This window comes from Lissotriton helveticus, chromosome 8 (assembly GCF_964261635.1).
Source record: "Lissotriton helveticus chromosome 8, aLisHel1.1, whole genome shotgun sequence".
Lineage (NCBI taxonomy): Eukaryota > Metazoa > Chordata > Amphibia > Caudata > Salamandridae > Lissotriton > Lissotriton helveticus.
Genome location: NC_136069.1, coordinates 1,184,028,449 through 1,184,056,084, shown reverse-complemented (window position 1 = coordinate 1,184,056,084; position 27,636 = coordinate 1,184,028,449). Strand labels below are relative to the sequence as shown.

At 42.4% G+C, this 27,636-nt stretch overlaps 1 protein-coding gene across 1 annotated transcript in view; it reads right to left on the bottom strand.

Moving 5' to 3' along the window:
- Positions 1-303: 303 nt before the first annotated feature.
- The window catches only part of LOC144773868 (uncharacterized), a 196,871-nt gene continuing 169,538 nt past the window's right edge, over positions 304-27,636 (bottom strand). The window contains exons 6-10 of the mRNA XM_078658952.1: positions 17,049-17,171; positions 15,870-15,992; positions 15,656-15,784; positions 3,530-3,661; positions 304-767 (exon numbers count right to left, since the gene is read on the bottom strand). Of these exons, the coding sequence (XP_078515078.1) occupies positions 589-767; positions 3,530-3,661; positions 15,656-15,784; positions 15,870-15,992; positions 17,049-17,171 (686 nt within the window). The 3' untranslated portion in view covers positions 304-588. The remainder of the gene's footprint in view (positions 768-3,529; positions 3,662-15,655; positions 15,785-15,869; positions 15,993-17,048; positions 17,172-27,636) is intronic.

Below are 27,636 nucleotides of genomic sequence, written 5' to 3'. Positions count from 1 at the left end.
TCTTCTTCCACTCTAGCTTCCCAACGCATTGGTGGAGCTTACAGCCCTCTCCAATTAACACATTTCCATTCCTCTACCTTCCACCTTTCTTTAGATTTAGCCAACAAACCAAAAATTTATTTTTATTAAAGTGCAGGCTCACCCACACATCATCCAATGTATTTCACTTGATTTATCAGTTACAGAAAAGATTGCCATGACTCTCAATTTCATCAATGTGAGAAACATCATTGACAAGATTACATTTCCATCACCTTTTGGTTCTTTAGAATACTTGGGTTTCTTAAATAAAACGTTGTCATGCATATTTTTGAGAAACAGTGCTCAAAATAACATAGGTAAAGCTGTCATCATGGCATTATACTTAAAGAATAAGAGGATGAGCATTGAAACAAAGTTACACACTTTATGCATTTTAGAAGGAAATCTATGCCTTCGTTCTTCATACTAGTGTAAAATCCACTACACATTGTCAAGGTTCATCTTGTGAGCTCAATTCTAAATTCGAATCTCCAATGTAATTCTTAAAAAGCTAGAACGTACACCACACCGGTAAAAAAAAAAGTTCTGTTCAAGACTAAATTCTCATCAGGATGTCTTGATGGCCTTCCCTTTAATTCTGATGGTCTTCGCTCTTATTGGCTGACAAGTTTTCCTACTGTAGGGACTTAGCTGGTGCCCATTTGGACACTCACACCTGTAACCTCCTGGCGTGTTGACACAAAGATGGGAGCAACCAGCTTTTTGGAAGACGCATTCATCAACATCTGAAACAAAAAAGACAAAAGCATTCATTTAAACAATATGAGAGGGAATTGTTGAGACATTTTAGAAAATACTCCTTGCCCAATCCTTGATCAGACCAAAGAGAATGAACATATGTTGTATCCAAAGTTCTCTAAAACATTCTAAAGCAAATAGGAACATGTCAATAAAAACAATGTTATGGTATGATTTGCTATTTTATTTTATGCTATGCTATTTTATGCTGTATTAAACCTTATTCCAAACAGTGACTGGCCCCATATGGATTACAAATCCCATGGGTCTGCTGTATTTCACCCTGATACTTTGCCTGCTGAAAGTAGATGAGTATCTGGGTAAAATACTGAGAAACAATATCGAGGAGCTGGTGTTGAAACATTGATTTTCACTTTCTATTCTGCATAACTTTGAAGTAGGGAATAATTCAGTCCTCCCATGCCTATAGTATTGGTGATTCAGAGGCAGGGAGGTTACAGAATTGTGTTTTGATCTTGAAACTAAGAAAAGTCACACAGCTAATTAAATCACCTCTAACTGATTGAAAGGTGAATACAAACTAATTTAGCTTTCTGACGAATTCCTTGTGGTGCTAAGTGTAACATTTAAAACGTAGTGTGTTTATATTCCCCAATTGGCTATTCTAATATGTAACCTTCTACAACAACACAAACATATATAATAATTCTAACTAAATTGATTGGAATTTGTGAGTGGTAGACTAATGGAATTATATATAAAATGATGGTGCATTTGAGCCATATGATAAAACGCATTTAGAGAGGGAAAGCAAACTCCTATCAATTCAACCAAAACCTACTCTCAATACAAAGCAGATTTCAAATGTCTGATGTGATTGCTGAATTGTTTGGATACTGCAACTGGGGTTGCACACATGGAAGTCTTTTTAAAAAGTTTCATATACATGTGTATATATGTACTCACATGTATATTTACTACTGCACTTAGATATAATGCTACACTTTGATTTTGCTAATCACCATTTCCGAGGGTAGACTTACACCCTGGTGAAGATTTACATTTCTCCATTCCCTCATCTCTGGGGTGGAGCTTTCAACAACAATATTTATGAGTGTAAAGCTACCACTAGTTACTCTGCACATATAGGTAGAGATCCCTGCCACCGTAGAGATCTCCCTCTGGGAAGATATGGGGGAAATTATTCAAGATTATTCTTCTTCAGAAAAATGATTAACAAAAGCTTAACCTAGAACTAATACAATAAAATGTTACAGCACATAAACTCATCAAAGTAACTGCTTATTAAATAATTAATTATTTGAATGATATCAATTCAATTTCGAAATAAAAATGTTTCAACAATAATTTGACATATTTCCCAATTAAACTATTTATTTATTTAATATGTAGCACATTTTGTTAAAGATTGCTTAATACATTGTAATTATATTTAGATTTTAAGTAAAAGTTTCAACACTTTTTTAATTATGTGCATTATCTTTTAAAATAATAACATCATTATTTAATAACTATATATATATATATATATATATATATATATATATATATATATATATATATACATTTTTCACATTGAAATAGAAAAATACACACACACACGTACACACATATAATATGCCCAAAACATTTAATGATTTTAACATTAGTTCCTCTTGAGTGTTATTTTATTCCTGTACCTCTGTTCTTTATATGACAATTTGTTGCAACTATAGGCCGATAAGCCTAATTGATACTTTACAAAAAATAGTTGCGAGTCTTGTGCTAGGTAGAGTTGATGAATGGATAGTAGATCAGAATGTATTATCTACCCATCAAGCGGGTTTTGGACCCCACTTCAGCACCATTGATCAAGTCTTTAGATTTACGATGGTTTATTGGACTACAGTGATTTTAGCAGGGGGAACCGTCTATGCAGCATTTGTTGATTTAAAATCAGCATTCGACCTAGTACCTCGTCATAAGCTGTGGGACTCATTAAAGGAGGCTAGGATGCCCCTAGAAATCCTTAGTTTTATTATTAAATTGCATGAGGCGAATTATGCTCAAGTATACATTTTTCACATTGAAATAGAAAAATACACACACACGTACACACATATAACATGCCCAAAAATGCTTATGATTTTAACATTGGTTCCTCTCGAGTGTTATTTCATTCCTGTGCCTCTGTTCTTTATATGACAATTTGTTGCAGTACCTGTTAGTGCTTGCCTTACTCCAAGGCTAGTGTGGAGTACATTTACACCAATTTTGACACCATTAGGGCTGTCTTAACTTTAGGAGTGTGGTTATAGCAATGTGAATAGCAATGATCTTATCCTTTGTGAGTGTATATTTGTATTAGCTCGACCTTCCCTAAACCTCTTCTTAACTTTTACTACATCGCCCCTATTGAGGAGCAATATTCCCCCGGTTTCCAGCCACTCCCCCTTGTCCCTCCCACATTTACTACTGAAACAGATAGGTATGTGTGTGGAGATCTCCATACAGAAAAGACAGAAGAGGTAAAGAGAGACGTCACCCCCGTAGGTTTGGAATAGCATTTTGTGGTACTACTGTAGTGCGACTTTAAGTATTACAAAATGCAGTTTGTGAATAGGCCCTGTGGATCAATTCACAAAGGCCTTCATGAGTATATGAAATAGTACTTGTTAAATACTACTTCAAATGCTCATAAAAGTCTTTATGAAGTGCCTCCCAAGTTATTTAATTTGTATAATATTCGCTGTGATCTAAAAAATTTGCACAGTGTGCTACAACTTGCCTTCACATTGATAGCGGTCTGTGCTAACTTTGTATCCCCGAGGACATACACAATAGTAGGATCCAGGCACATTGATGCACTTCCATTCGCACCTATGCTCAGAATTTTCCAATTCCAGACACTCATCGATATCTACAAATAATGAATGAGAACAAATATAGTTAACATATATAGAAAAATTGGCACTTTGAATATTAGTCCAAATTTTCAATTATTTAGCGCTCTCACATAGCAAAACTGTCTTGTGATGCAAAACAAAGCAGATAGCAGCACCGATCAACTTTCCAGTGCCATACATATTCCAGCACAAAATCGACTAGTGTTATGGCGTGCCATTCCTCTGGATTATCAATGGAAAGCAGGTATGTTTAGGCAGGAACAGCAGAAACACATGCAAAGCCAAATCGAGTAAAATACAGAGATCTGGCGAAGTGTGATATCTTAGCTTCCAATGAAACTGGAGGAAATGGGCCAAGCGGAATGTCTAGTGATAGTCCTATGCATAAAATGGGTAATTGCCTCAACATTACACATTTTTCAGGACTTACTCTTGATGGTTGTTGTTGCTTTGAAATTAGTACTGGAGTGCAGTTGTTAAGCTAGATAGAAGTGCGCTACTCTTACTAAATAGGGTGCTGCACTACCTTTCTTATTTTGCGCAGCCCTGCTGAATTTTATGTTGAACTGCAAGAATGGTAGTAAATCTGGACCCTCGCCTTTTAAACACACCTTCTTGTTACTAAAGGTTGCTCTGTGTGATGTCAAAAAGGCAATCAACAAAGATGAGGCATAGTACTTCATAGTTTGGAAGATGGTTTGGATGGATTGTTTACAACAGGGTGGGACTACCAAGCCAAGAAAGTACTGTATGATTTGTCCTCTAGTTCCTTTACAGACCATTTTAGGGCACAGTTTGGCCAGACCTACCCAAGACCCACTGAGAAGGAAGTAACTTAAGTCAACTACTTTTTTTCCTGGCACGGGGTGGGTTCAACTATAAACTGAAGCGGTAATCAAAGTAAAAAAAAACATTACTTAACAATGATCAAGCTTTTAGATTAACTACAGAGTTCAGAGAAATCCTTGCATATGAACAAAAGATGTATTGTATATAATCTATGCAGCCCAATGATGGGATGCAACCAGCTGTAAATGCCTAATTGCCTCAGGTTAAAATACCAGAGAAAGGCTGTGTCTCTATGCAGTCATTCTTTGGACCTGACCGTAAGTAGGCTTTACCTGGGTGAGGTATTTACAGCACCCAGTAAATACCGATAACCCAGGGTGCAGTATTTACTAGATGCATACATCCCTTAAAGTCCAAGGTTACCTCTTAAAAATGTGTCATACATGCAGAATTGACAGAAAAATGTATTGTAAATGTTTTCCATGATACATTGTGGCAGGTTCAATTTGGTAATATCTACCTGGAGAGAACTGCTTGGAACTTAGGTGTGTGGTCATTACTACTTAACTAATAATTCCAATCTCTGCGCCAAAAGGGATGCATAGGGATTTGAATTCACAACTCATTAATAATTAGGTTCTTAAAATGTAATCAGGTGTGAGCTGTGGCTCAGGAGCAAAGGATTGTTACATGAGAAGGTCTTATTTGGTAGGTAGACAACCATAAGGCAAAACAACTCACACTAAATTCTGTTAATCAAAGGTGTTTGCATTATCCAATATAAATACAAATTTAAGGTGGATCTCAGAAAGCTCCCTCAAATGGATATACAGAAGGGCCCTGATTATGAGTTTTGAAGAAAAGTGCTGAGTGTTTATCAGACCTGGTAAATACAAATACCACAAGATCAAATACAGGATTTACAGCGAGATTCATCAAGCCGAAAACGGCTCGCAAAGGGCCAGATTCTGAGAATCTGGCCCTTTGCGAGTGCAATTTTTGCATTTGGGATTCATCATCCCAAATGCAAAAATCGCTAATTGCGAAATCGCACATTTGCGAGGAATTGCATTTAAGGAATCTCTATTTGAGATTCCTTAAATGCAATTCATTAACCATTTTCTATTAGCGAATTCGCTATTCCTGGCCGGTATTTACCACGAAGTCAGACTTCGTGGTAAATAGCGAAAACTCAGAATAATGCACTTTAGTGCATTTTTCTGAGTGGTATGTTACACACACATATGTCCTTTGGACATGTGTGTGCGCAACATCTGGCTACATTTGCTTTTCAGGGGTGCTACAGGGTGTCCTTTGGACACCCCTGGCACCCTTGAAATCGCATCCTTATTTGCGATTAGCAATTTGCTAATCGCAAATAAGGAATAACTCCCCATTCATTCCTATGGGCCTTAGGCCTTAGGCCCATAGGAATGAATGGGGAGTTATTCCTTATTTGCGATTAGCAATTTGCTAATCGCAAATAAGGAAGATGTAGGAATCGCTATATTTTTTGCAATTCCTAGATGAATCCCGTTTTGCAAGTCCTTAATAGCGATTCCTTATGAATCGCTATTACAGACTCGCAAAACGGGACTTTGATGAATCTAGCTGTTAAACACCAAAAGTGTAATATTTTGAAAGAGTTAATGTTCCATTGTAATATGTGATAATCCATTCCAAATAACTACCTAAGCACAATGAAAGGCCAACAGTTCTTTCATTGAGTGTTTGTCTTTGTCAGGCACATAGGTCACCATTCACAATCACATCTTGGAGCACATCGCACTGAACGTTTATGCTACATTCGTGCCTTAAAATCTATCATAGGCTATGGAAGCTTTGGAACACAGTTAGGTGGTACCTGGGTGTGTATCGCGGAGCTACATTTCAGCATTACGCTTCAGAGTGGTGGCAGTCACTTCTTGGTTAAGCTATGAAGAGATAATATAAGATTCTAACCAATGCCAAGAATCAGTGGCTAACAATATCTCAATACTGAAGTGACTTTCTCGCAATTCTCTCCAATTCTCACACAGCTTTTGGTTCCTGCTCCTTTGCTAAGTTGTCCTTTCTGGTTGACCCAGGGTTCTCCCTTTTCCCTAGATTAGGGTAAATACCTTTTTGCTCCTGCAACTCACAGTCATCTAGGTTCTCAAGTCATTGCAGATGTTGGGTTGGATTGCAAGACTTCCCAAACATTTGTTACCATATTCACAACTACTAAGCCTGGTAACATAAACTGGAACAGCACTTACCTATATATTACCAATAATATGTATTTGTTGATTAAGTCATACTGTTGTTTGTCTTTAGTATGAGCACAAGAGACAGGTGAGGCTGACCATCGGCTTGAGACTGGAAGCACCATTGGGAAGCCACTGTGACTGGTCTCTGTTTCTTTTTTCCCTTCCCCATTTTCCCCTTGCTACTTTCCTTAGAGTTGTGGTATCGCGGACCTGAGGTATGGGTTGAGGGAAGGTGTGGGGCTGTTTACAGATTCCTCTACATCTTTGGCGTACCCTAACACTTCTCAAAACAAAAGGAATCTTGTGAAACTCGTCTTAGGCAAAAATCTATGCTAGAAGTAAAGGGGGCTTGTATGCCTGCCATAGAGGCACACTTATATAGTCTGTTCCAAAAAGGCGTATTTCTTAGGATAGTTAAAAATGAACATGATTCCAGTCAAAATAGCTTATACCATAGAGGACAAATTAAAGCTAGGTATAATTTGATTTTTATATTTTGGCAGAACTGCAGCTTTAACCCTAATCCAGCACAATGTATTTCTACCAATACTAGAGCTGACAAGTATGGCAGGCAAGCTCATTTACTCCCTTCTGCAAATGCAAAGTCAAAAATAGTGGCCCTATTCGCATCTTGGATATTTGGAAACAAGGGCCAAACCCTTAAACCCAACTAGGACTAGGGTAATACTAATAAATAGATGCACAATGTCCCATGGGGTTTTGCATGACTTGATGGTCGACCATAGCAAACATTAAAGAGAGGATGAGGGGAAGAGGTGATGGATCGTTGTTGTCAGTCATGTAGGGAGCTTTTGGCAAACACCTGGCTGGTTTTTGTCTCTGAAAACTGACTGATAGTTGCATAGGGCACAGGGATTACATTGAGCATTCGATTGATTCAAGTATGCAGATGAGAAGCAACTGCCTTCAAGGTGACACAACTAAGATTGGAAGGTGGGACATAGAAGTCAAGACAGGCCTCTTCAAGAGAGGAAAGATCTGTCTGGTCCTGGTGGTGTTGACAAAATTACCCTGAGTAAGGAAACCTCAATACAATTCAGTAGTGGCTTGAGTGCTTCACAGGTGAAAGAGTTCATTTTTGAGGATGGAATTATGTTGTCTACATAGCATATAGCTTATAGCTTCAAGCAAATGGAGGATGTTTAACAATTCATCAATGTTCAGCGTAGTGAAGATGTGTTGTGAATTGGCAATGAAGAAATGTAGGTTGTTGCTTAGGTTTCATCAGTATACTGTTTGAGTTGAACTGTGAAAAACCTGCAGTGTTTAACTTATCGGTTGCATATTCTAATGAGGAGAGTCGAGTATTGGGCTGATGTAGTGCTTGATGAATTTGAACAGAGCTCTACTTCTGTTAGTAGCTGTGCTGAGATTGCTGGCGCAGTATTTTGGTTTAGATTCTGAGATAAGTTTTCTTTGTGATCTGCAGAGGTTTCAGGGACTCAAATACTTCCTTGAGCTGTAATCCTCACATGTCTTCTTTTGTCTTCAGGGGCACATTTGCATTGAGTGTGTCCTTGATAGTATCAGAAGGTTGAAGCCTTGGGGTTTGAGAAGCAAGCATTCAATGGAAGTGTGGCTACATATGTTATCTTTGACTTTGCAACTGATGACATCATGTAGAGTGTTGAGGTCCACACAGTAAAAGTGAGGGGCCAGATTTACAAAAGTAATCTGAGACAAAATCCTAACTTTACGACTTTCAGTATTCACAAAAGGCATTAAGGAGTAGTAAAGTTAGGATTCCTAACTTCACTACTCCTAAACTGAGACAAAATCCTAACTTTACAACTTTCGGTATTCACAAAAGGCATTTAGGAGTAGTAAAGTTAGGATTCCTTACAATTCCTAACTTTACTACTCCTAAACTGAGACAAAATCCTAACTTTACGACTTTCGGTATTCACAAAGGGCGTTCAGGAGTAGTAAAGTTAAGAATCCTAACTTTGCTACTCCTAAATGCCTTTTGTGAATACCGAAAGTCGTAAAGTTAGGATTCTGTCTCAGTTTAGGAGTGGTAACGTTCGGAATCCTAACTTTACTACTCCTAAATACCTTTTGTGAATACCAAAAGTCATAAAGTTAGGATTTAGTCTCAGATTACTTTTGTGAATCGGGCTCGAGGTTTGTAAGATATTAGCAGCTGCAATGCAGAGGAAATTGATGGGGATGGTGGCAAGGTTTCTTGTCTTATTTTAGGTTAAGAATATGACCTGTTACTTCAAATGAAAATTGCTTAAGGTTCCAAAGCAGTCTTTTTTTAATCTTAGTAGCAATTAGCTAAAGAAAGGTTCCGAGCTCATGAAAAGATTTGAAGAAAGTAGACCTCGATGTAACTTGTGCCCATTTTTTTTTTTGTTGAAAGCTTTTATTCGATAAGCAAGATATCTTGGAAGCATACATACACATGAAACATATTTTTAAAACAGTGCAATGTACGTTAAACATTTAAATGCTAAGACAGATAAAAGTGGGAATAACCCAAGATAAATTAGCTAAAAAATGAATTAAATTGAAACTGAGAGTCTCTTGCAACGAATCAACCATGAATGTTTTAAAAACTTAGAAACACCACAAACTATTAAAGGGGCGGAATCAGTCATTAGAATCCGTAGTGCGACCAAATGCCTACGTGTTCCCAGGCGTTTAAAAAGAGGTTTGAGCCAATGTCTCCTGGGTTTAGTATAGTCTGGGCACTCAAAAAATATATATGCTACAGTTTCTAGCCTAGATGGGCAAAAAGCACAGAAAGACGTTCGATGTGCACCATTCCATTTTGATACAAAGGCCCCAATCGGAAGGGTGCCTACCCTGAATTTATAGTACAGGGACCTATCAGCTGGCAAGGAAATTAGGTCCAGAAAGGGTTCAAACGCAGCCACATCCTTTAATTCCAAAAATGATGCAGTCAGATTGCAATGGTGTTGGTTCCTGATAAGTTTACCAGAGACCCAATCCCAATATAACTTTTTGAGGTCAGCCTTTGGTGGAGCAGATTTTGAGATCCAGCAGTACCCCAAGCCCAACTCCCCCAAAAGACTTTTAATGTCCCTCAGCCACTTGATCTTGACCCAGCCTCCCATGTTCATTATCTCTGCCAGGCCGTCGGCATAGGACTTTAGCTCCGGGACCCTCCAAATGCGGGACCAAAGAAGCAGTGGACGGAGGCAAGCCTGATCTTTAATACTCTTGCAGCCAACGTCCAGGAGCACCGGGATTGTCGGGGTACTTGAAGGGAGGGCTAGGAGATCCTTCAAAAGTTTGTTCTCGGCCTTAGTGAGAGAATCCATGTTGCAATGACCCCATAATTCTGCCCCATACAATGCTGATGTTACGCCTCTTGCCTTGTAGATTTCGATTGCAGGACTCACCGCTTGTCTCGGTGATGCTCGAAATTCCCTAAGCAGAGCACCTCCTACCTTTTTATGGTTAAGAACCATCTTATCAATGTGGGCGGACCAGTTCATATTGTCAGTTATACGAAGCCCTAGGTAGTCGAATTCGGAGACTTTCTCCAAGGGGGCGGTGTTCAAGACAGGCGGATTTCCTAATTTCCTTGGGGGGTGCAAAATCAAATATTTAGTTTTTGCCACGTTTATGACCAAACCCCTAGATACACAGAAGTCCTGGAAACGGGTCAATAGCTTCTGTAGGCCCTGGGGAGTTTTTGAAATAAGCAGAGTATCATCTGCGAAAAGCAGAGTAGGGATCCTTACTCCCCCCAGACAGGGTGCGTCCGCTGGTTCTTGCTGGAGATACTCAACCACACCATTTACGTACAACGAAAAGAGTGTGGGAGCTAACACGCAACCCTGTCTGACTCCCCTACAGACCGGTATCCTGTCCGTTGTTTCCCCATTTTTCCCCCATCGGACCTGGGCATAATTGCTGGTGTGGAGTTTAATGAGTAGGGATAGAATGTAGGGGGGCAGCCCCAGTCCCTGAAGCACCCTCCAAAGTTCCTCCCTAGGAACCAGGTCAAAGGCAGTCTTCAGGTCAATAAAGGCCAAGTAAAGTCTGCCCTTGCCTAGTTCCACAATTTTCCAATTTAAGAGTGCTAATCTGAAAACCTGCTCGATGGTCCCCGTTCTTGAGCGGAACCCAGCCTGGAAGTCAGATAGCACTCTATTTTCTTCCACCCAGTTAAGGATCCTTCCCAAAATTACCTTTCCTGCCACCTTTTGGGTAGAATCGATCAGGCTTATTGGCCTATAGTTCCCTGGGCTGTTCCTACAGCCCTTTTTATAGATGGGGACGACACCAGCCCCTTTCCATGAATCCGGTACAGGGCCGCCCTTTAGGATGTCATTTAAAAGGGCAGCGATTACTATGCCCCAGTCAGATGGATATGCACGTAGGAGGTCGCCCGGAAGACCATCCGGTCCTGCAGCTTTCCGTGGTGCCACCCATTTTATAACCTCCTCGACCTCCCTACCTGTAAACAGATCTAAAGTGACGTCCCCTAACGAGACGGGGGCAGGGGCAGGATCATTTAGGGGGCCATCTACATGAGCATATAGGGATCCAAAGTGTTTCGACCAACTCTGGGGAGGAATATTACATGTCCTCAGAGTATCGTCGGGTCTGTTGCGGGCACCCACCAATTTCCAAAACCCTCTAGCATCCTTACTTTTACTGGCAGCTAGTAAATCTGCCCAAAATGTTTCCTCCCAGTCCTTCTTCGCAATTTGGAGGGACCTGGAGTAAGCCTTTCTAGCCTCTCTGATATTAATTTGAGATTTAGATTTAACTGCTGCTACCAGTCTGGTCTTGGTCTCTCTACATGTATGGGTGTACCATCCCTTAGTTCCTCCCTGTCTTTCTTTGGTCCCTCGTCTATTTGGGGGAGCAGTGAACAAACTGATTAGGGCCTCAGTGAGCTCACTAAAGACCCCACACGCCATCCCCAATCCTTCCTCAGAGTTCCCTAAGCTAGATTGTGCTTGGGCTAACAGGTGCGTTATGGCAGCAACCTTCTCCTCTGAGAGAATCAATTTTGTCCACTTTATTTTCCTCCCACACAAAGCTACTTGTGACTCGCCCAATTCCACTATAGAGGAGGGTACCAGGCTTCCCCTATCAACTAGCCACCAAGGATCTAAGGTGAGGGAAAGTGAGTAGTTATCGCTCTCTATTGAGGGGACCACAGCCATGTCCTTCACCGAATTCCACAAACACACATCAAGCAAGATATAATCAATTCTTGATGTGTGGTTGGGCCTATTGTAGGTGTGAACCCCCCCCTTATCCGACTCTGTCCTCCCATTAAGAGCCCTCAAGTTAAACTCCAAGCTGAGGGTGTACACCTGCAGGGCCACCTCGGTCCACCTCTTAATGGGGGCTATTTCAAGAGCAGGGATTCCCCTCCTAACGTCCTCCTCATCCTGGTCCAGGGAAACATCCGAGCCCAAGGGCTCGAATGTGCAGTTAATATCACCGGCAATCAGGGTGCAAGCCTTATAAGAAGTTGATCTCAAGAGATCATCCAGGAGGGCAATTGTAGGGGACTGCCGTCCCCCCTTGGTGCCACTTGCATAGATGTTAAAGATGTTCAAAATGGCTCGACCCCTGGAGTACTTCAAGGTAATATTAAGGAGGTCCGGGCAACCAGTCTGATGCTCCACTATCCTACAATTCAATGAGGCAGCAACCCAGATAAGGAGACCACCAGATGGGCGTCCCCTCCCTGATTCTGAACGAACTGCTGGGATAGAGAAGGTAGAGTATCCCGCCCTATAAGTGGGAACCATGCTCCAAGTCTCCTGAAAAATGCATATGGAGTGCTCGTCCACTAATGCATTCCAGTCAGGCAATGTCAATTTCCCTGAAATTCCAGCTACGTTCCAGCTGAGGACCTTAAAGGATGGGTCCGTCACAGCTGGGACGCCCCCGGATACCAGGTCGTGACTTGGGGAAACCTCTTGGAGATCCATCGGGGTTCCAATTATGTCGGGTATCTCTATCATTCCCGGTACATCTAGTAGTGAGGAATGGATTTCAGATGGGGGGGGGCGATGAGGGCTGCATCAAGGGAGGGGGCGAAGACTCTCTCAACTTCCCTACCAACGTCCCGCTCCCGCCCTCGAGTCAGTGTCCCCTGGAGCCCCAGGTCATCTCCGGCCATCCGGCTTGGGGAAAGAAGAGGGGCACCACGGGATATCGCGGGCTTCCCCTAGGGCCTGGACAAATATCCCCATTTACAAGCCTGGGCGGATTACCAGCAGGCCTAGGGTAGAAGTAGGTCAGATCCACTGCTCTGACTCCAGGGCCATCCCCCTCTTGTTTTTGGCCACAGATTATCTCAGCCACTCTACTATCCTGGAAGTTAATAATAATACAGTCTCCCTCCAACCGCTTTTTACCCTGTCCCACCCAACCAACCCTTCGAACACCAAGGATTAATCCGTCCATACCTATTGGGAGTGGTTTGTTTGCTTTTAACCAATGGAGACACTTGTTTTTTAGAGCCTGGTGTGACTCGGGCTGGTTAGCCTTCAATGATGGAACATTAACGAGAACTACTACAAAGGGGTGGCAGTCAGGGGGGAGATTAACCGGGGGTATCCGAGTGGTAACCTTTGGGGGAGCTATTGTGGCAGCATCAGGTGCCAAGTTAAGAGTAGGTACCTTGGCTGGCAGTGCTGTCCCATCCCCCTTAGTGTTAGCACTCGGCTGAGCAGATTGGCTACTCTTGGCCAACCCCACGGCTGCCAGTGTATGTATTTGAGATGGTTTATTGGGCTGATTTTTAGATACCATAGGGGGCTTTGGTCTTAAGTTAGGAATAGAAGGGACAGGGCCTGGCTTAGTAGGTGGAGGAACCGGTGGGACTAAGGGAAAATCCCTGCCAGTTGTTGTCTCGGGAAGAAGGGTTGAGCTAGGAGCAACCTGCACTGGGAGAGGATTTGGAGGCAGTCCTTTTCCCGTATTCCTACCCTCTGAATCCTCACTTGCTCTAGACTGGTGTTTAATAAGAGTCTTAAGAGAGAAAAAGTTATCCAGGGTGGATTGTTCAAATTTGTCTACTCTCGCCCCCAAACCCTTAAGTTGGTCAATCAGCGGGACAATTAGAATTTTAATGAGGTCCATGATAGGTTTGAGATCGACTGGTTCAAGGGGAGTGACTATACTCTTGTGGGATTTAGGAAGTACTCTGGGCGTATCAAAAGATGTTCCCGCACCCAGAGACTCCCCTACCCTCCCATTATGAATTGTAGCTGTGGCATTTTCTACATTTGACCCGAATCCCATTTGCCCTAGCTTTCTTGGGCGCTTATAAAGTGTGGTATAACAACCTTTACGTGAGCTCGTAGCCCTTTTCCTTTTCCTTTTCCTTTTCGTCTGTTTGGAAACGCCTTGGGGCTGACTGGGCGGTAATGGCTCCACAACGGAAGCCTGGTGTAGCAATGGGGAGGTCTGCCCTCTAGCGGGACCTGGTGGAGTTTGCAATATTGTATCCTCCCCCCGCTCAATGACAGCCACCGCAGGCAATAGGTCAGCAAGGTTCTCTAATCTGTCTATACTTGCTCCTATAACTGACAGACGTGGCTGTGCAGTGGCATCTGTGGGGTCAGCTAATGGGGCCATTCCCGATGGTGGAGTCAAGGCCTGGGCCACAGCCCCCAGGGAGGAGTGTCTAGAAGGTAGATAGACCTCGGAGAGGCGACGTTCAGTCATCACAATCTCCTTCTCGATGACTGCAGCTACTCTGGTAATAAAACGATCCATAGTTCCTATAATGGAACTCCCGGCTGCTCCTCCTTCAGTCCTTAGCAATTTCCCAGATCGAGTCGACATCCTCCCTCTGGCACTGTTACTCAACCCACACGAGCGTAGGCAAGAATTTAGGGATGTGGCCCAGCCCAGCCTCTGTCAGCCCCTGACTGCCACAGACTGCCCGCCCTTTGCCCGGGCTTAGCTCGGCGTCCCGCTGAGCGCTGGCCAAGTCGTGAAGTAGGGGGCGTTGCAGGCGGGGGGCGTGTCTCGCTGTGGGCGCGTCCGTGCGCACCTGTGCAACGCAGGGACTACTGGTCTTCCGAGTCCCTGCAGCACTCGCCCTTGATGGATTCTCGGCAAGCAGCTCCCTGAAAGGTGCCTGCAGCAGCGCCCCTCACTGACAACCGCGAAGCGGCACCCGCGAAGCGGGTGCGGCGAGCAGCAGCGGCGGTATCAGTGGCAACCCAAGGGTTAAGGGTAGGGAGCACCGTGAGTCCTCCTCCAGCACGGTTCCCAGGTCAGTGGCAAGGTTTAGGTGGTGTCCCAGGCAGTAGAGCGGGCGCACGCCTTTTGATTCTGGTCAGGCGGGGGGCGTATCTCGCTGTGGGCGCGTCCGTGCGCACCTGTGCAACGCAGGGACTCCTGGTCTTCCGAGTCCCTGCAGCACTCGCCCTTGATGGATTCTCGGCAAGCAGCTCCCTGAAAGGCGCCTGCAGCAGCGCCCCTCACTGACAACCGTGAAGCGGCACCCGCGAAGCGGGTGCAGCGAGCAGCAGCGGCGTTATCAGTGGCAACCCAAGAGTTAAGGGCAGGGTGCACCGTGAGTCCTCCTCCAGCACGGTTCCCAGTCAGTGGCAAGGTTTAGGTGGTGCCCATTTTGAGCCGTGATAAATATGTAACTGTCAAAAAACTAGATTTCCCATTAACACTGTCACTGTGCACTTAGAAGCTGCAGTGCCTAGGTGCTCTTTGTTGGTTGCTCCACTGTAACCCATTGCAGGTCATCATATCGTTGTCAAGATGATGCTTTTTTCAATACAAGTGACAAGAGCATTTTAATGGAAATTTTTTCCACTCATTGTGCCGGTGTAGGAACTGGAGTGGCTGAATTTATGGATGTTTGAGGAACAAAGTCTTCCCATATAGGGTTAGAGTAAGACAAAGGTAAATTACGGACCATTTCTGTCAACTTTTATGTGACCTCCAATATTGTTAACAAAAAGGTAAACTCACCAATACAATACCAGCTATCAGTGCTCACCCTGTAACCATCGGGGCAATTGCAATGGAAGCTCCCTGGAGTATTGACACAACCAAGAGGACATCCAACCAATCCAATGGGCAGAAGGCATTCATTAATATCTGCAAGTGGGAGTGACATTAGAAAATGACATTGAACAGCCTGTGTGAAATAAAAGACATGGAATTCAGCAAAGTGGTCTTATACCTCTGCATGATTTTTGATCCACGTCAATTTCATATCCAGTTGGGCAATAGCACATTGAACTCCCAAAGGTGTTGGCGCAATGATGTGAGCAGCCACCATTACCAACAGCACATTCATCCAAATCTGAAAAGAAGGACATGATAAAGATCAAAGATTCAGAATATATATTTCCTTATTATAGCATGTGCAATGCTATATGATAACTGTGTTGTTTTCACATGGGTAGAATATACATATTTAAATTGCTGAGTGCCACATTTATAGGTGCATGTTTATAGGTTTGAATAAAGGTGTTCCTTGAAAGGTTTAGATCATTTTTGATGTACAGATAATCTAATTTTATGTTAATATGATATTGTGTGTTAACATTGCAAGTCTCAATTGTGGGCTCTGAAAGGCACTGGCAAAATAAACAATATAAATACTGTTAAAAATAAATAATGTGGGCTGTATTAAAGGAATTTGGTTGAGCTGGTTGTCCCAGGCTTAACTGGAAGAGAGTTACTCAGAGGAAAGTTTAGATTTCCTGTGTCGGAGGCATCTGAGGTAACTGCAGACAATTGTCTTAAGAGAACTTGGACCAATAGAGCTTCAAAGCTTTTAGACAATTCTACCCGGTGGAGGCAGATTTACTTAATTTCCTGTAGTGAGTGACATCTGTGACCCATTTGTGGGTGCAGAACTGGCATGTCAGTTTCAGAGGTTCTACAGTTCACAGGTTACCCTGCTTCCTTCCCAATTTCTTCATTAAGCCTTGTTGGGCAAGCCTTTCATGCCTCACCAGAGCAACCAGTCAAATATAGCACAAAGTAACACTTACTTGCAGAGTTATATGCAAAATATTTTGTGCGAGGGCTAGGAGGAGATGGTAAATGCCTCATAGTGCACTAATTGGATCTTTTGGTGGACCAGCAGAGGCATTGTTTACTAAGCCAGGGATGTGGTGAGTACATATTTATACACAAATCCCATTCTCCCAGCATGCACACTGTCCCAGTTTATATAAAAATGGATGCACCCATGTCCTTTCTAAGTTGTTATCCATTTGGGACCTTGTTACTTCTCCTTCTTACCAAGTACCTATGCTTTAAACAGGTGATCAAAGGTCATTAAAAAGAGGAATACTTGTGGGATGAAGTACATTTAGGAGTTGGGATGTTTGTGAGTGTATACACTCACCGTTACATGTTCTTTCGTCATCTTCGAGGAGAAATCCTGGACGGCAGCTGCATCTGTAAGAGCCAAAGGTGTTGGTGCAGCTGTGATGGCACTGGTGTGATGCATCAGCACACTCGTCAATATCTTAGAGGATATTGGAGGGAAACAAAATAGAAAGACTATTTAATGGCAGACACACATAAACAAGGAGTATTCACAACATTATTGCTAATTCTACAAAAGATGAGTTATAAATCACGTGGTACCTACCACGCTCCATAATGTGCATAAGATAAAATTTAGAATAAAGTCATTTTTCAAAGATCCTACAACAGCTGTTAATTTGTGATGTGAAACCTAATATTATCCTATACCCTCGAAGGAAACTGTAACCTTTGTGAGTGAAGAAAATGTACAGCTGTTCCTTAGCCATACCTCTGAGTTCTTCTTCTCACAGGTGAAAGATGGGTCCACGCTAAAACTACAAAAATAGGCAGACACACAAACATTGGTATTTTATGATAATGAATACTTGATTCCTTGCCCTGTCCGTGTGACGGATTGAGTGGCCAATCTGCGTTGCATTTTTTATTCTTTTGTAAATTTTATATGAAATATATTAAATGGTTTTTACCTCCGTATTTTAAAAAATGTAAGCCTATTAGTTTGGAAAATGCATATTCAATGATATTAACAATGGACAATGATGAACTCATATTTCGCACTGGCACTCTTTTGCGTACAGTTCGAGCTAGACTGACTATGTTTGATCTGCGAACCTGTATGTATGTTGTGAATTTACGATGCTTCTTTTTAACTGTTTTTGTGACTCTTATGTTTCTTTTATGTATTTGTACTTTTATGGATAGTTTGTTATCCGAATAAAGTTTTCATTGATTGATTGATTGATAATGAGCACTCATGTGTTTTGCTTCAGCAAATCATGTAAGAATTACCATCAGGACAGCTTTGAGCAGCGGCGGCTCCTCCGCTATGGCGGAGGAGCGCCTCCCCACTCCCAAAAACAGCAGGAAAGGAGAAAAAAAATGATGCTCGTTTTATTTCTCCTTTCCTGCCAAGTCTTGGGGGCGGGGCCTGTGGAGTGACAGCACTTAGGGGAGTGGTAGTGCACTCCCATCACTGCGCATGATGGTTTGGCTGCCCGTCTGAGGCCGGTCAAGCAATCATGCACTGTGAACCTCTCTCCATCCCCAGCTGCATTGCTGGGTTGGAGAGAGCAAGCACCGACTCCCAGTCTTTCCTGGAGCTCCAATCCAGGGCACTCAGGCCAATCCGGAAGCTACTCTCATGTGAGAGCAGCTTCAGAATTGGCCGTAGGGAATTCTAGAAGCCTGTACCTGAAGCAGAGGAGCATGACGCGCGACACGGTCGGCTGAAGATAAGTTTTTAAAAAAGAATTTTATATTTTGCCCCCTCCAGTCTTTACCCCTATGGCCCCCTCACCCGCCCTGCCACTCGTCCAAAATACGGGCTGCTACTGGCTTTGAGATGGTACACAGACAAGATGGAGAAAGTTCACATCAAGCTGCTATATTTGCAGAATTCTGTTCTGCAATATGCATGCTCCATGCATTTCATGACTCTGGCCTCAGATTAAACTGAACTGTTGTTTGCTGGTGCGGCAGCAGCTCCAGTGTCTACAGGTGTCTACTTTCCTGTCTAGACATTTCATACTACGCCAAATAAAAGTATAGTGTGGGGATTAGACTGGAAATCAGGGGGAAATGATTAAAGTGTATTATTCTTTAAAAAATATTTTTAATATTTTAACGTAACATGAATGCAAAATAATTAAAAATTATTATCTTTAACCTTGAACTACTAAAATAAATTGTTACAGCATGTTAATATTTAAAAATAAAAGTTTAATAAATAAATAAAAAGGTACACACACACACACACACCTATATATAAATACACATATACATGTGTATATATATATATGTGTGTATATATATATATATATATATATATATATATATATATATATATATACACACACACACACAAATATATATATACACTGACGAAGGCGACACGCCGAAACGCGTTTGGAGAGTGCCTGTGAAAAATAAACCTGCAGTGTTGAAAAGTAGCTCTCGAGTGCTGTTGTCTTCTTTGGAAATCGAGAGGATTTGGAGCGTTATATATATATATATATATATATATATATATATATATATATATATATATTACATTATACACTGGTGGTCGTCACTGTGCAGTTATAGTTAGGTCAGATTTTTGGGATGGGAAAAGTCCCCTTCATGGTAACAGACATGCACTTTAGCCCAGAGTACCCCAACTGCACTAGGATCTGAAACACTGGTAAGGAATTTGGTCATGCAAATGCATAAATCATTAGTGCGTACTGGGACCTAAGCCTACCTTAAGGAACTGGTGTTTACCATAGACCAGAAGGGGTGGCAAAAGTGCTTCCATCATAGTGGGTTGGGCTACCGCTTTCACCCAGAGTTACAGAATACGAGCATGGTGGTGGCAGCATACCCGATGGGTGAACAGTAAATTGGCTGGTCTGTTCCATTGTCATAGAAGTGGATCTTACGGATTCATTCTTTTAACTTGCTTGGCCTACATTGGAGGAATAGCTTTGTGAAGAGGTCACATGCTCGTGTGTGCTAAGGACTGCATGTATGTGTGCCTGTAATAGTACATAGCATGGGGGCCGTCGGTTCCATTTTAGGAAGCGAATGCCGAGAAAATCCGTAAAAGGAGGTGCATACCGCAGAACCAAACAGAGTGGAGAGCTAAACTGGGAGGGGAGCAGAATATCCCTGTTCACATCAAAACATCTTATTGCAGTGTTTTACAATGTTTAATAACTGAACCCTTTTGGCTCCTAACAGACTCCTTGAGCTGTGACTTACGCGCCAGAGCACAATGAAGTGAAAACTTGTTTTAGAATGTGGAGTTCAAAGTTACACACAGCAGAATAAAGAAGTGTAATACTAAGCTCCATGTGTGGCGTAGTAATTAGTGGGTACCCAGGCTGGGGATAACGCTTCAAATGGCAATGAGGATGGGGTAAGTAATCCGGAGAATGACTGTGCTCACCCAGAGAGTTTGCTGTGGTCCAAGCAGGCTGCTTTTGTGTGCCACATGTGTCGCTGTCGAAGGATGTAATCGATGCTTCATGCATGTGGAGTCAAAGTGCAACTCCATCCGCTGTATATCCAGTGAAGACAACAGAAGTATTGCAAAGAATCTATATGTCGATGGTCGAGAGCCCATTGGTCAGGCCATACATAAAGAAAGGTACAGCGCTGCCATTCAAAATAAAGTTGTACATTATACGGAGTGTTAATGCTGAAGGCGGATTCAACCCGGTTTATGAAGCGCAGTCTTTGATAATCATAACTTGCAAAATAACGCTGCAAACATGAGCGCTACAAGGCTGAGATCAATCAGGTGTCAGAAAATGCAAATTGCCATTAAGATGAAAAAAATAGATGACTTCCTGAATACACGAAAGTCATCGTACTACAGCACTCTGTGAAGTTGGCTGAAGGTGAAGTGTTCGGGGTTGTCCTTGCAGAGCTGTCCATACCCGTCATTGTACAGATATGTGAAGACTGTGAAAAAGAGAGCCATTTTGTGACTGTTTGGAAGGTAAATGAAAAAGCAAGTGCATCACGGTGCAAAAACAAGATTACCTCCAGAACATTCTAAAAGCAACATTCTACGCACTCCCACAAGGCCTAGCAGCGACATTGATTGAGGAAAAGTGACACTAAACAAAGTCGATCATCATCTAAATCATCGTCAAACAGTTCTTCCGCCTCAATAGCAAGTGAAAGTGAGGAAATTGGTTGTGCCATGTCGATGTTTACCTCAGAGAAATGTTTGCATGTTGGGCTGGCTGCTTGTTAGGAAAAATGTCAGTCAAAGAAAGTCGACATGCCTTAAACTTAACTCCGAGAAGACGGAGGTGGTCATTTTTGGAAAGCTTTCACAGGATTGGTCATCCTCATGGTGGGCTTCATCTCTAGGATCTCTTCCTAACCCTGATTCAAGGGTCAGGAACTTGGGAATCATCTTTGATGACAACCTAAACTTTGTCTCCCATGCCAATAAAATCGCATCAACTGCTTTTTATAAGCTAAGATTGATTAAAAAAATAATCCCGTACCTACCAGAAAGTGCAGGAAAAACACTGGTTAGCACTCTTGTACTTTCTTCACTGGATTATTGCAGTGGCCTATTTGCCAATGCACAAAGTAGGGTCATCAATAAAATGCAGACGGTACAAAATGCCGCTGCGAGAATGCTTTCAAAATCCCTAAATTTAAATCGATCTCGCAGACTATTCGTAACTATCATTGGCTGACGATTAAGAATCGTATAAAATTTAAAGCTCTGTGCCTCTCCTATAAAGCGGTACATAAACAGGGTCCGCAGTTTCTCATAGAACAGCTTACCGCCTACTGCCCCACTAGACAACTGAGAACCGCAGCAGCTCATCAACTAATGGTGCCACGCACCAAGACTGTTTCCTGGGGAGACAGACGTTTTGTGGTTACAGCAGCCAGACTATGGAATACCCTTCCTCTTCAGATTCGATCAAGCCAATCCCTCTTTCAATTCCGAAAACTGTTAAAAACATGGTTATTTAATCGGTAACCTGCCCTGAATCTTGTATAGAATATTTAGCCCCGAGAAGCCTACGGGCATTTGTTTGCGCTTTACGAATGTCAAAAATAAATAAATAAATAAATAAAGCACCAAAGTCATACAAACATTGTACGAAGATTTCTTTGAAAATAAATGTTTGCTCAATAGCTTTTATCATAGACAGTGGTGCATCGATAAACATAATGCCTGAGGAGAAATATAAGGAATTATCTCCATTGCCCCGAATTACACTATTTTGGGAGGGGATAGGGTTATTTGCACTTCAGGGCGGGTGGGGGGCGGGCGGAGTTTGTTCCATAGGGCAGTGGGGAGGGGGCTGGCGACCTTATTCACACATACCCTTTTACCAGGCATGCCTTTACCACAAAATTAAGTCGTAAAGGCATGTGTAGTAAAGCATTGCGCAGTTAAGACGCAGTCGTTAGTCAGACCTCGTTGTTTAGGTATGCGGGGTTGAGGGACACGTTCTTCCGTCATACAACCATCCAGAGCCAACACATTTAAAAAAGTGCACTGTTCCCTTTGTATCAGACATGTTAAAGATACGATGGACCAGCTCCCCAAAATGCAGTGAGAAGTTATTATGAAGTAGCCTCAATATCTCGTATGAGGACCCCGCAACCTGGAGATCAAACGTCTCTCTGGCGGATGTTAAGGCCACATCCATTTGAAAAAGCATGGCTTTCTGTTTGCTTAGAGAATCAAAGCGCATGTCAGAAACATGTATCGAAAGCCACAGCGTTGCCTCCCTAACTGTGCGGGCAGGTGTAAACAGTACTTGTGTGCAACAAGTGACTATGGAATTAACCGTTAACAGGTAAGTGATGCCCGGTTCCATTCCACAGCAGCCTTGATCATTCAGCATCAAATAACTCATGTTAGAGAGTAGCTTGAAAACTGGGTGAATCACAGCAGCCGGAGAGCCATCAGATAACAGGACAAGTTCACAACCAACGTATTACAAGGCCCATGAAGTGAAATGTCCTTGCATACTGAGAACCCGCTCAAAGCATTCTCTTAGTCGGAAGCGCTGAGAAACACTTCTGTGTCGCCGTTCCCGCATCTGAACTTGTTAGGTATTTCCCAGTATTCATGCACAAATCCTTCCTCTAACGCTTCATATCTGCCTACTCGGTGATGTTGTAGACAATATTGGAATTGGATAGTTGTGACTGGTAGGGTATTATACCCATGGATTATCCAATCTGTGGACGGTGTCTCAGCCACGGTGAAAGGTAACAGAGCTAATTATTCAATTAATATCTTTCATTTCTGTTAGGTCATATGAAGAAAACAGATTAGTGCTATTAATATAACACCACCGCACATGGCCAGAATGTAAGGTTTGAAGTGTCCAGCTTAGTAGTACAATAGACCGGAGTTGTGATTGCCCATGTTGTAAAATAGACATGTCCTGCTGCATTATATCAATAGCGGAAGATACTATGTTGCCCAGTGAATATATACTTGGTTAATGTGGTCATACCATTGTCAACCACAGTCAAAGCCTTTTCAAGATTAATCCTATGAATCTCACGCAGTCTCTCATAAGCTTTGTGTTGAGAGACCTTCCATAGCTCATTGTATATGGCATATAAGAAGCACTTTTGAAACACCTCAAACCCCTCCTTACAATTCCCTAAATCCCTTCCATTTTTGACTATCATTCACCATTTTCTTACCACTCCTCTTGGTCCCTCCCGCGTACATACCTAAATCGTATACTTATGTGTGCAGAGATCTCTGCCATGTTTGTGATGATCTCCAAATGGAAATGATACGAGATGCAGGGGTCTCCTCGTGTAGGCTTATGAATAGGCTTTTGTAGTGCATGAGCAGTACTACTGCGGTTCTACTTTATGTACTACAAAATATAGTTTGTAAATAGACCCCTTACTATTTGCTTTGTTTGTCCACTAGCAGATGCCGTTCAGAGAGAAAAGTTTGAATGCACAGTTTAAGAACTAATTTTTGGGTAGGTTTCTCACATAATAGGAAAGGAGGCCAGTGCCATAACTTTCAGAATCAAGGAGATGGATTGATGGCTGAAATTCTTGTAGACATAATCCCTATTCACAAACTGCATTTATTAGTTAACTTAGTAGTACTAGAATAGGACTACTAATGTACTACAAAATGATGTTCACAAACCTACATGTGGATTTTCTGCCTCCACATTTCTTCTTTTATTTCTTTGCAGAGATCTCCTCCCGTAAGTATACGTTTTAGTAGTAATTGTGCGCCCGAATCCACAACTGGGAGCCGTGCGGCTCGAGAGAGTAGCCACCTTTGAATATCTTGGTGTGACCCTCAACGAAACCATGACCTGGGTATCCCACCAGAGTAGGGCAAACCTTAAACTTATACAAACTACTGGGGGCATCGCCCGGATGATGACCGGCTCGTCATACCGCCCATTGGGGGCTTTAATCCAGATATATAAGGCCCAGGCTAGGGGAGCGACTATGTACGGGGCTGAACTGTGGGGTCATACGCCCTGCCGGAGCCTGTCACTAACAGAAAATAAGTTCATAAGACAGATAGCCGCACTCCCCCCGAGTACCCCGCTCCTCCCCTTGAGGCTTGATTTAGGGTTGCGACCACTAGCTGACGAGATAAGCTTGAGACCCATAGCCTTCTGGCGTAGGCTATGGAGTAGCAATGATCTCGCAGACTATAGGGCGGAACTGGTCGAATTACTGAATCACCCCAAGGCGCTCAGTATCCCCTGGGTCAAAAACATTCAAGCTACCTGTATGGAATTAGGGCTCCCTGATTTATGGACTGAGCCGGCGATTGTAGCATCAAACATCTCCAAGAGGTCCCTGGCGAATTTGTACCACGAACACAAATGGGCAGGGGCCAAAGCTACCCAGCCAGACGGGTCCCTATCATCTGTGTTCTTGCAAAGCAAGGATCTTTATAGGTTTGAAAAGGCATTGGATCCTATCTACCCTATACTTGCTAGAAAGCTGTTCCTCCAATGGAGATACGGCACATTGCCCTTCCGGTCCTTTACAAGCTCCTGGTCATCGGCTTCCTCCACAAAGCACTGTCCTGTCTGTGCTGACAAGGAGGAAAACGACTTGCACGTGGTCTTTTTCTGCCCAGCCTACAAGGCAGCTAGAAAATACTGGCTCCTCCCTTTGATAAGGAATATGGGTGGCAGGGAATATGCACCAATGTACAGGATTTTAAAATCTGATGTTACCGGCCAAAGTGTTTTTGCACTTTCCAAATTCTTTACTAATGTCTGGTATACGCGTAATCGCTTCTTAAAGATGTTGGGTAGTACTTAGAAATTCTTCTCTTTTTTAAGATGCTTAAGTCTGTACAGGATCCTTTTAATATATGTATTGAATGTTTTATCTGTTATGATGGAGTTACATGTGATTTTTATTTGTACTGTGTATCTTTTATGACCGAATGGTCGAAATAAAGATTGGAAAGTAAAAGTAAGTAGTAATTGTGGCATGAGCAGAAGAGATTGGCTGGAAAATGGGGAATATGTACGACAAAATTTAAGGGGTTAATGGAAGGACATGCATGCACCCACAAAAGAGTACGCTCATTCCTTTTCACTGGCTTACTACAGCCAAAAAGTGCCCAAAACAGTAGCACATGTACTCCAGCTCAGAGCTGGAGTAAGTCCAGCACCACAAATGGCCAACCATGTTACTGCATCACCCTACCATAGAAATTAATGGAGGAAGGGACTTAAAATAGGAAATAACATTTTATTAAATTAAGTTATTTAAAAATATGAAAAAATAGAATTTAAAGTCTAGAAATTATCGAAAAATAAAATCTAACATATTTTATTTGTCCTTTTTAAACTGAATAATTAATTTAACACTATTTTTATATAACTAAAGTTACAATTCTATACATGACATAATACTTTTTAGTTAATAATAAACATGTTTTAACTTTAGGTGGGAATGTTTTATAATTTAAACTTCGGAAAAATAATTGTTATTTAATTTAATATATTCAAAACACCTACATTTTAAATTTAAATTATGTTATTAATGCTTATAAAAATGTCAACTTTTCTACAACAAAAGTAAATAAGGAAAAACTAGTTTACATGAGGATTTGACATTAAAATATATATATATTTTTTTAAGTTAACTTTCATTCTTTTTGCTACACTTTTCAGTACAGATATCTCCCCCTCCAATTGGCCTAGACCTCCACCGACAAGTGAAAAGTTACTGGTAGTAACTTTAAAATATTAACTTATTTATTGAGTAATTATTACAATCATTTAAACATATTAAATTAAATGTAAATAATTTTTTTTAAATCCCATCTAAAGTAAAATGTTTGTGTTTACTTATTATGTATTAACAATTACATAATGTTGTGTATAGAATTTATTGTTTTTTAAAAAAAAAATGTTACATTTGTTTTTTAAACAAAAATGTTATTAAAATAGTTTATTATTAAATGACATTTATTATTTAATTCTATTTATTTTTTAGTATTCAATTAAAAAAATTATATATTTTAAATGTTAAAATACCAATTTTTAATATAACATTATTCCAGATGAAGTTCTATTTTAAATTCCTACCCCCATTATTTAGTATGGGAAGGTGTTACAGTGTCAGTGGGTGGTGCTGGACTTACTGCGTCTGCATTTTGGCTGAAGTAACTTACACTTGTAAATATGGTTCCCCTTCTAGTTCAGGGGATGTAGACATGTACCAGCTTTACACTCTTAAGTGGTGAATAGCCAAAAGTAGTACAGTTACTGAAAAGTGTAAGAGAAAAAATACTAGTGAAAATTACTCTCAGGGTAAGTCACTTTCGTGAATAGCCCCGACTGTGTGACAGTGGTGCATCCTCAAAGGCATACTTGAACCACCCTCAAAGTGGCAAATGTTTTCTCAACATCTTTCAATCAGTTTAATGTAGCATAAAGCTGTATTTTCTCTCTCACAAATTTAATGTATTGTGGCATGGTCAAGATAGCGGAGGGGACGGACATGCGGTAAGGAGCTCCGCATGACACGCGCACTCAACATCATCCTTGAGACTGGCGACCCCCACTTGATCGTTGCGGGGGTGACCCTGAAGGTCTCTGCGGCAACAGGGACTGGGCTGCTGTGGCGACTGCCAGAAGTCCCTTTGGGCGTGGTGGCTTCCTCAGCTAGGCCGCAGCTGGGACTATGTGTGATCTGGGCACACTGGCGTCAGGGTGAGCCCGATATCAACAGGCCAGTGGCAGACACAGGTGGTGTCTTCTTTCCTGCAAGGGTGCTCAGACTAGCTACTTTGGGCTCTCGCCCCTGCCGCCTACCCAAGGGATGCACAGAGACTTCAGGAGGGCCCTCCTTTATCTGGACTTGCTCCAGGAGGTTGGGCCTGGGTTGTAGGGCCCCTGTCATATTGGGCCCCACAGCATCAGCCCGCCTTGCCCTCCCTGCAGAGAGGATAGATGGTAACCCGCCCATCTGAGTTGGGCGTGCCCTTTGCTGCTTTGGGCCCCTGCGCTGTGTCACTTGTCCGCGGGGTGGGCATAGCCTTTGGGGTCCCTCCCCCACCTGAACTTGGCCTATGTGGTTATCCCTGAGCCGTCGAGCCCGGTCGCATTGTGCCTCACAGCATTAACCCGCATTACCCCCCTTGCTCGAGACGATGGATGGTGCCCTGCTTGCCTGAGGAGTGAGGCGCACATGTTATGGTAGGCACCTTGGTGATTGCCCTGGTGTCATGGACGACAGACTGGGCTGGGGGGCCTGCAGTCTTTATCAAGTGGAACAGGGCGTTCTTGAATGATGAAGACTTCCAGGGCCTGTGACTGCTGTTACAAACCCTGTACACATCTCCTTGGACTGCAACTTCTGCTGTGTGAACCCTCTTATTGGGAGGGTATGTGAGTACTGTGTGTGACATCCCTGGGGGTTTCTTGGGGGCTCCACTCTTA